We start from the raw sequence: 10,316 nt of genomic DNA on the forward strand, positions 1-10,316 counted from the left end.
TACAAATAAAAGAGGTAATAACATGTGCTTGATTGTGCTTTATTTTAAATTTTTTTTATATTTTTAATATTGCAGATGAGAATATTGATCTTTTCTATTGTATCCACTATATTGGCATCACTATTTTCATAAAAATTATTCCTATTCTAGTGACATTTCTTACCACACCTATAGTATCAAGTTTTCTTCTTAAGTTTAGCAAGCCTATTAACCTTGAGTTTGTTTTGCTCTATAGTGAGAGAAAGATAATTTTTGCTCCATAAGGAAGGATTAGTATAGGTAAAAAAGATCTTCTCGACTTGAACATTTGTCTGTCCATTATACTCTTTAAGAACTGCTTTGAACTATACTAAATGAGATTAAAAAAGACAAAGAGATTGTGCAACTATTGGAACAATATTCCATACTAAGAAAAAGACTTGTAGCTAGGATGAAGATAGACCTTGATCTTGCTAATTAGTTGTTACTTAGTATTTATCTAATTTAGATTAATAAGTTGTTTTGCTAACTTCTAGAAAGTACTAATATAAACCACAATTGAATCATCCTCACCAAGCATGCAACTATAATACTTCTCCTATAAAGCTATAATACTTTTTTTAGAGTGTAAATGATGATAGATGCTGAATTGTCTATATTTTAGCAGTTGTTTGACAATTGATTACCTCTTCTTTGTGAAACTTATCAATGGATTAGAAAATAGCCATGGCCACTATCTTATCACACTTCTTCTATACTTTCTCTTCTATAATAAATATTGACGTTATTTTTTGCTTTGCTACAAAAATGATACCTAAAGATCACGAGATTGAAAGATAAAGGTCATATGCATTTTCCAGAGATGGAAATTGGTGCCATTATATTTTTCTACACACCTGGAATCTCTTACTTTTATGGTCCCTGACTTTGCCATTTTAGACAAGCTTTGTGGACTAAAAAACAAACAACTAAAAAAGAGCTCTCAAAACGAAGAAGGAAATGGGCTAACTTAAACTAATACTCAACTATCAGAGATGCATAGTGACCAATTTGCACAGAAACAACTAAAATGATTCTAACCCTTGAACTAAAGATGCATATGAAAATGCACTACAAGCGCTTGGCCCATAACCTATTGGTGCAAGTATTTTCACCAGACAATGTATACACATACATCAATAATCACACAGAGATGATAATGAGGGCTTAAGCTCTGTACTACCATTACTCATGACATTACAGGGTGTAGACTGAAAGAGTCGAAAGAGAAACCAATCAAAAGAAGTAATGTATTGCTCGAAAGGTACTCCGGATGAACGAAACTCTAGACTAAACTACATTGTACTTCTTTAACAATGTAACATCAATACATTCTGCTCCTTAATCACAATATGGAGTCATGTAACATCAATACATTCTACTCCTTAATCACATTGTGTGTGTATACAAATGTCAAAGGCCCATATTGCCAAACAATGAGTGAAGGAAGTCTATCGACAATAATTAGCATGGATCACTTTCATAGTTTTAATGGATGTAGTGTCAAACATACATATACACAAATTTTAAATCTATATAATTCTTTTTCATCTTTGTTTATTCTATCTCTATAAGTACAAGTGCTTTTTTTCATATTTTTTTGGACACATTTAACATTTGTTTTATTTAGTTAAAGCATTCAGATAACATGATTTTGTCTACCTAATGTTTTATCCAATTTCTTTTTCGAGTGTTGAAATAATCATTATTGTTATATTTAAAAACACAACTGACAAAGTTTTCTAAAGGATTTGTATTAGTAGAAAAAAGATTTCAGATTGGATGGTTTTATACTTATCTTCTTGATTTTTAATTTTATTTACCATTCCTATCGAGGTAGTTTTTTTTTTTCTAATTTTTTAAACTTGGGATGAATCCAACAACAACTTCAAGGGACATCACTATTCATAGCATGTAGGAAAAAATTGCATTTTTTTTCTTCAAGCTTTTGGATGATTTGTTCTAATAGTAAAAATAACAATATCAGATTTTTCAATTTCAACCAATCAAAAGATTTAAAAACTGTATTCTCTTACCTTATCCCATGAGAATAAAGACCCTCTAAGAAACCACTTAAAAACAGGTCTTCAATGTATTTTAGTACCTATTAAAAAATTTGAAAATTTGAAGAGCAACATCAAATCCTTTGCTATCTAGTTAGGGATTCTCAAGTCTAAACTGTTGTATGTTTAACCCAATATAGTCTTAATCTCCTTTAATTTTGGTTTATCAAATAAAATTCTTTGATATCTTTGCATCTCAAGGACTTAGTAGACTATAAAGCATGCAATTCAAAGATTATCTTTTGTTTTAATGTGCTTTTAAGTTTTGCAGAGAGATAAGATAGGACCAACAAAATTTTCAACAAGCCACTTTAAATTTTGAGTTTCAATTTTTTATTTTATACATTTTTAAAATGTAAAATTTATTTTTTAATATGCATTTAAAAGCAATGAATGCTTTGTAATCTGCAATAAAACAATGATTCAAATTTTAAAAGCACTTTGGTTTGTTGCAAATTGGAGATCATGTCATTTTCATCATCATATAGTATGTAATATTTTTGTTTAATTTTTTCTATGATTCACTCTAATAGCCTTATCTTGTGTGTGACTATATATATATATATATATATATGAATAAATAAATAAATCATAGAAAGAATGATTTTAATATATATAAGGAGTTGTTAAAGCCACACCCTCTTGCCATCTCATGATTAACTCCATCCATCTCTATCTCTGTTCCCAATTTCAATCCCCCATTTTCAGCCCTTGGCCTTTGTTTGCATTCCTTGTTCCCAGCCCCTGTCCCCTAATCCTAAACCCTAATGTCATTATATAAGTTAAAATCTTAAAAAGTAATTGGTTTGCAATTGCAACAAACCTTAATCCTAAAGTCACTTATCTTCAAAGAAAAAAAATAAAAATTAAAAAAAAATCAATTATATTTAGTCATATAGACATTAATTTTAGTTATATATAAATTTAATTCGTACAAATAAAATTTAAATCTTGTTCATTTAAATCATTTACTATATATACGTGAATAGATATACTTTCTTTAAAAATACGTATTTTCCAAATAGCATGTATACTTTTTCTAGTGCCGTTTTGGTATTTGCAACATCTTTTTTTCCATTGTCTTCTTTGAATGCCACATTCAGTGGTGGGAGTGCTTTTTCCTGAACATGCAAAGGGTGCATGAGTTCGAATTATCATGTTTTCAATAGGTGTTGAACCTGGGCCCTAATTTCAGAATATATATGTATATATATTCAGTAAGTATTACTACATCACACCTCCATGCATGTATGTACGTTCGCTCACACACATTGATTGCCCTATTACCACGGGATCTCTCGTGTCTGAACCCCCCCCCCTCTCCGCGGGGTGGGTACCAACCAAGGAGCCTAAACCCATATTTCCCATGCCCGCCATTGTGGGGCCTAATCCCGAGCACGTTTTGGAACCAAGCTGGGAAGTGAGAATCAATTGGTGTCATTCATTGAACACGATTTCCACGTGGAGAATGAGACAAACAAACAAACCGAACAATCATGTCCTGCTTATCAACAAAGTAAGACGCTGGAACATCGAATTCTCGTGTGTGTGTTTGAATTAGTGTTAACTTTGCTGTTCACCGCAAAAGTAAAGAGCCAGCAATGGCGCAGTAGCGAGCTAGCTAGCTAGATTCTGAGGCTAGATTCTAAGGCTGGATTCATCGTGGCCGTCAGAACCGTCTCGCGTGGAATGCGCTCTGTGGGTCTTATTGAGCCGCGCGTGAGGCTCTCGGTGCGGTCGTGGTGAGTTTCCGATTTTAATCCTCGATCAGTTTAATGCCTTAAAAAACACCAGCTGAGTGTGTGTTGATCGCTTGCTGCGCGGCGAGGTCTTCTAGGGGGGACGAACTGCAGGAGTTGCTGGGAAGGTGTCTTTTTTCTGGATAGTTGCAGTTGGGATCCATGCGGGGACTTCGTGGTGTGTGACTGACTGGTTTTGCGTCTTAAGGTGGTTGGGACGTCCTGAAGTGCCGGGCCGGCGATTTAGACGTCTGCATTGTGGGTACAAAGGGTGAATGCAGTCAAATCTGTTGCTGTTGCGTTGGGAGAGGCGAATTCTGGAGGTGCCGAGTGTGGGTGAATTCAGGGACGCGGCGGAGGGTTGCGGGCGGGTCACACCATTCTGGCTGTGAACATGAGGGTTTTGTTGCTGGATTGTCTGTGTTGAATGGAAGGGTGCGGTTTCCCGAGGATTGCAGTGCTCGGGGGTCAATTACGAATTCTGCGAATGTAGTTCGATGTTTTAGATGGTGCGGGACCGAGTGGACATGAGGGGGCTGAGACGGGGGAGAGAGTGAGGTATGGCAGCCGCTGAGAGACGGTCAACGAGAGTTTGCTGTGACACGACGGTGAAGGTGAAGGTGTAGGTGGCGAGGATGGGAACCAAGGGGTCTTCCTCGCTGTGGAGACGGAAGCAGGTGCATCATACGCGACATGGCGACATCGAACTGGCTAAGCATCTTCGGATTGCCGACCTCGTTTCCATAGGTTTGCATTTTTCTGGATTGCTGTCTTTCTGTCTTGCTGTTTTTTCCGCCTGGATTCCTGTAGCATTTTCATTTCTTGAGACATGGACGAAGGGAACGATCATTAGCTCTGCCAATTCTCCGAGGTTCGTATCAAAATTTCATACGTACGTGTTCGGAAAGATCACACATACTGTCTCACTTCCGTCAATTAGCTCCTAGTTCAATGATTCAGTTTGAAGTACCAGGAGTCTCAGAGATGGCAATACCTTTCGTCTCAGAGAAAACAGGCATGGGCAACACGGGAGGGACCTGTGATCGCACTTTAACGTTTGTAGGATAATTCAACACGTTTTTAAGATTCTCCAAGAATTTTCAATTTAGAGTAGTGCTCGGAACTGGGGTTTGTCAGTCCGTTGACTTTCGTCTTTATTTTAGAGCCGGAATTGAACCACCTTCAGACTTGCTATACTTTCAACAGGGGTGAAATTGTTTACGAATTGCTTGTAGACGGTTTGTCAAGAAGAGAGGGGATTTGAAATTAGTGGCATTGCAGGGATAGGGTCAACGGTTGGCGCAGGAGTGTATGTGCTGGTGGGCACAGTAGCGAGGGAGCGTGCCGGACCAGCTCTCACAATATCTTTTTTGATTGCGGGCATCGCTGCAGCGCTTGCTGCCCTTTGTTACGCGGAGCTATCTAGCCGATGCCCTTCTGCAGGCAGTGCTTATCATTATGCCTACACTTGTGTTGGTGAAGGGTATGTACCGAACCTTATTCAACTGGATTATAATAGTTGTCTCAAAATCTACAAGTGAAATTGTTTATCGAAATTTGAATTTGTTGTATGAGGGATTTGAGTTAATCTACCTTTGCGCGGTGCATTTCAGAGTTGCATGGATCATTGGTTGGGGACTCATTTTGGAGTACACCGTTGGCGGTTCTACAGTAGCACGAGGAATTGCCCCCAATTTGGTACAATTTCTGCCTTCAACCCCTGGGTGTGCTTTTGATTTGCATCAACATACGTCACAGACATTGGCACTGTGAAATTGGAACCTGAACATGCGTTGACTGTACGAATGACAGGGCGTTTTTGTTGGAGGCGAGGAAAACTTACCATGGCTTCTGATTCGGAGAACAATTCCTTCAACAGAGATTATTGTCGATCCATGTGCTGCCTTCCTGGTGATTATTGTCACGGCTTTGCTGTGCGTGGGGATTCGGGAGGTGTGAATCCAGATCTACAATATATCATCTTTCTTGAAGTTCGTTATCTCATCGTCACCTGCGATTTGCAAATGTGAGATCCTACGGATTGATTGATGTAGATCAAGGGTATATGTGTATTGGCAGAGCGCCAGGGTGCAAGCGGCTATGGTAGTTCTCAACGTATTAGTTCTGCTCTTTGTGGCGGGTGCTGGTTCCTATGCGGGATCCAAAAACGGATGGAAAGGTTACGAGCAACCTGATGGGTGAGCTTCTACTGGCATACGAAGCGTATTCTGTCAAATATTGCAAATCTGCTTCTGCACCTTTTGTGATCGTTTTAATTAGGGTGTAAACTTTAAAACTTAAGGGAATGTGATGCAATTGTCCTTTTTCATATTCATAGAGATTTTGGACGTGCACTATTCATCAATGGCTTTCTCTACGTGAGTTAGTATCTGAAAGTATCAAGAATTCGTTAATTTTCTGCTGACCAGGTACATGCCATATGGAATAAATGGAGTGCTGGGAGGTGCTGCGACACTTTTCTTTGCCTACATTGGATTCGATACTGTTGCAAGCACTGCAGAAGAGGTATACTATCTCGCTAAGAATGCATTTCTACCTCTTTTTGTATTGGGTGCTAGAATGCATTAGGCACTGATACATGTGTATCAATGGATTTTTTTACTTGCGCTTGGCCCTTTTTCACCTATTTTGATAATTCAATTGAATGGGAAACGGCACTATTAAACGATATTGCTGTAAGAGTAAATATTCCGATTTTAACCATCTCTGACAATGTTAATACTGCGAAGAGATTTGGTTCCCGAACTATTTGTAGGTTAAGTCTGATGTGTACTTGATCCACTTCAATAAGATGGGTGGATATGTGCGTGCTGATCTTCTCACGATTATGGCCATCTGGATGTAGCCAACGAATAAGGTCTACAATGGTTGTTTCTTGTCTCAGGTTAAGAATCCTCAGCGCGACCTCCCACTTGGCATTGCATTGGCATTATTCATTTGTGGAGGCCTTTACATATTGGTTTCTGGCGTCATCGTGGGTCTCGTTCCCTACAATTTGATGGACCCAGACACTCCCATGTCAACTGCCTTTGCGGAAAATGGCATGCCCTGGGCCACGTATAATCTCCTATTCCAATATTTCATTACATTTTTGGGCAGAATCAAAGAGTTCTTAGAGTGGTTTGATGGTTTGATCGTAGTCATTAATAGTGTCTTCATTTATTCATCTTTTTTGTTTTTGAAGATACTTTTTCAGTTGAAAAGAAGCATATGACTGTATTTTATGTATTGTGAAACTCTCTCAGATATGTTGTTGCAGCTGGCGCGGTTGCAGCTTTAGCCACAACTCTCATGGGTTCTTTGCTGCCTCAGGTTCGTCAATTATTTGTCTAATATGTTTGCACGGCATTTGGAGCCTGTTTGTAGTAGTTGCAGCAGTTCCTTTAGTTCAGGTTGCTCATGTTTTGTGACGTCTTCACAGTTAAAATGTATTTTGTATACAAGCACAAGATTGTGAGGTGGATATTTTAGCGGTATTCGAGTTCTGGCCATTTTTGCTGCACACCTGTTTTGTGCTATTTGTGAACTCAAGGACTTCTTCCCCTAAGGCTACTGTTTGTGACCAGCCCAGAATCTTGATGGCCATGGCTCGTGACGGCCTGCTTCCACCTTTCTTCTCCACCGTTCACCCCAAGACTTCTGTGCCAGTCAATGGCACCATATTAGCAGGTGCTGTTGCGGCAATCATGGCGTTCATGATGAACGTTGATGAACTCTCTGGCATGGTAAGGAAAATTTTTATTTGAGAAATCCCTATCGTCTAAGGGAAACAGTAGTGGAATATGATTAGTTGAGTTTACTAGTTCACAGGCATAATCTGAGTCACCCAATCGGCGTGCCTAAAATGACTCAACCTGTGTCCTTGTGATGACATTAAGTTGCACAAGTTTCAACGCTCCTTTGTGTTCATATTTTGGCAGGTCAGTGTGGGGACGTTGTTGGCGTTTACCATTGTATCGGTTTGCCTTTTAGTACTAAGATACATTCCACCGCCGGATACATCCAAGCCGGTGTTCCCTTCCCGTACGTCCGAGGGACTTCCAGTCGTGCCGAAGTCTCCTTCAAGACCGATTTTCACAAGTCAGTATCCTATTTTCTCGCCTGTACTAACAATCTTATCCGAAGCATCCTTGCACTCATTGCCCGGACGCAGCACTTATGGAGACTATGCGTCATCAGCTAGCAGCATAGGATCACCCTTGCAAGACGAGACTGAAGAGTTGGAAGAGGAGACACGGGTTTTTGAAATACCACCGAGCTATTCTAGAGAGGACCTTCAGAATCCACTGCTGATGCTAGAGCAACCAACTAATCTATCTGGTACTTGAGATCTTTACTCACAATTAATTGTAGTTCAAGTTTTAACTCAGTCCTTACAAGAATTCTTCGGATCTATTTTAGAGATTTTTCTGGTCTGATTACAGAAGCTAGCAGGGAGGAAGGTAGGCGGCATGCAGCTGGATTGGCGATCTTGGGTGTTCTTATTGGAGTCATACTTATCAGCCTAGCCACTGCAGCTACTGCTCTTCCAGCGTATATCATTACTCATCCTAGTTCTTTCAATCACTTGAAAGGCACTTCTGCCTTGAAAGAGTCGTTTTTCAGTACGCGTTCCAGTAAGCATAACCGGTCCTGTGTTTCTCTTCGTTTATAGACTTCTTTCAAGCTTTGCGAAGTAAGCCTTTATTTTCCTGTGATTTGATTTCATGCAGGCTGTTGCGATGGGGGTTGGGGTCTTTGGGCATCCCATTGTTCATTGCCGCATCAACCATCCTCTGCCTTATCGAACAAGACGATGGTCAACATAAGTTCGGACAACCCGGAGGTGCATACTTCACCACCAAAACGAACCTACCTTTTATCTCCTACCTCATGCTCTAATCAGCCTCGCATCGCCATTCGTCCAACAACAGGGTCTCGCACAAATGGGAGCAAATTGCATCTCACCTTGTAGAGGTCAATGCCAGGCATTCGCCACATTCCTGATTCCTACTTAATGTGCAGGTTTCCACTGCCCATGGGTGCCAGCACTTCCAATTGCAAGCATTCTCGTGAATGTTTATCTGCTGATTAGTTTGGGGTACGTTTCCTGAACTCTGCTTCACCATCTGTTTCATCAAGTCCCTTTTCTTTTCATGCCCTGAGAATTGTATATCAAATAAGTCTGGCCATTGTTTTTGCATTATGGGGGTTCATGAGCCTGAACTGGTGAAGTTTCTGCTGACAGAATTGGGACATGGTTGCGAGTCTCCGTGTGGACTGTTCTAGGTGTCCTTGTGTATATTTTCTATGGGCTGCACCACAGCCAGCTTGCTCAAGGAGTCCCATCCAAGGCAGATCAAGCTGATAATAGGAAGTTGGCAGCCGGGAATCCACCGGTATAGCGATCAGGTAGCAGGAAATATGAACGTCTCGAGTCAACAGCATTACAGCAAGCCATGTGGAGAGCATGCATTTTACTGAAATCTTTCCACATTTGTATCCTGACCAGATATGGGTGCCTCGGCGCGTCATTGTATCTAGTATAAATCTAGTCGTGGCTCATAGTCTAGCCAATTGTGTTCAAATCTGAAGTTGTGTTCTTCAAATTTGATTGAAAATATTCGTAGAATGTAGTTGATGAAAAAAAAATTACATTTTTTTATATTTTTATTCATGAATTTATCTTATTTCTTAATCAGTAAAATAATAAAATTACAGCCATTTTTTGATTGCAATTATAGTAAACTTGTGAATTTTTCATCTTTTTGTTCTTAAAATTGTGTTTCAAGGAAGATGATGGAAGTGAGTTTTATTACGATTTAAACAGATAAACAGTCTAATAAGTAGACATGATAATTTAAAATTATGCTCCACCTACTAATTAACATCTAGATTAAAAATAGTAAAAAGAAAATTATTTATTTTGTTATTTATGACTCACAGATTACAACAGACACAAGTAGTTTTATATGGGAATGAAAAAATGTAGAAGGATATGGTTATTTAAATCTGATTCACAGAAAACAGAAACAAAATTATTGATTCAGTTTTTTTACCACATTTTGGAGCACTATGCACATTTTATGCTTAAAATTCAAGACAATACAGAATCTTGAACCATAAAAGGCGTAGGTGGCATTGTCATTTCAACTTAAACTACGTTTAAAGATTCAACAAAGTAATTTCCAAAAGTCACTTGCAAGAGGTAGCCAGTTTTGTTAAATACTAGGTTAAGACCAAAAAAAAAACAATAAATGTTTAAAATATGTTTTTGGCTTTGCTTTGAACTTTGGTGCAAGATGAGAACTTGAAATCACAGTTATTATTTTTTTTCTTCTTTTCATTTCTTTTTCTTTCTCCTTAAGAAGATCTGTAAGATAAAAAAATTTCAAACATTTGTTAGAACTAAATTAAGATTGTCTTAGCTTCTAAAATAAAACTTTTGGTCTTTGAACTAAAAAAATAACCAATTTAATTTCTCAAGTAAAGATAT

At 38.6% G+C, this 10,316-nt stretch overlaps 1 protein-coding gene across 5 annotated transcripts; it reads left to right on the top strand.

The window, feature by feature from the left end:
* Positions 1 to 3,873: 3,873 nt before the first annotated feature.
* Positions 3,874 to 9,558, top strand: LOC112275732 (cationic amino acid transporter 4, vacuolar). 5 transcript variants are annotated; one of them, XM_024506357.3, is made up of 14 exons: positions 3,874 to 4,567; positions 5,102 to 5,303; positions 5,434 to 5,518; positions 5,633 to 5,773; positions 5,900 to 6,018; positions 6,250 to 6,346; positions 6,726 to 6,898; positions 7,087 to 7,153; positions 7,408 to 7,566; positions 7,762 to 8,161; positions 8,266 to 8,457; positions 8,554 to 8,666; positions 8,846 to 8,921; positions 9,069 to 9,558. In XM_024506357.3, the coding sequence occupies exons 1-13, from the start codon at positions 4,456 to 4,458 to the stop codon at positions 8,894 to 8,896; spliced, it is 1,911 nt and encodes a 636-aa protein (XP_024362125.1). In that variant the 5' UTR covers positions 3,874 to 4,455; the 3' UTR covers positions 8,897 to 8,921; positions 9,069 to 9,558. The 5 variants fall into 5 exon arrangements, 3 of the variants coding, with proteins under 3 accessions (XP_024362125.1, XP_024362114.1, XP_024362136.1); XM_024506346.3 differs by having other exon boundaries at positions 8,266 to 8,374; XR_002967833.3 differs by having other exon boundaries at positions 8,554 to 8,921; positions 9,069 to 9,142.
* Positions 9,559 to 10,316: the final 758 nt, after the last annotated feature.

The sequence above is a fragment of the Physcomitrium patens genome, chromosome 2 (genome assembly GCF_059467195.1).
Source record: "Physcomitrium patens ecotype Gransden chromosome 2, ASM5946719v1, whole genome shotgun sequence".
Classification (NCBI taxonomy): Eukaryota; Viridiplantae; Streptophyta; class Bryopsida; order Funariales; family Funariaceae; genus Physcomitrium; species Physcomitrium patens.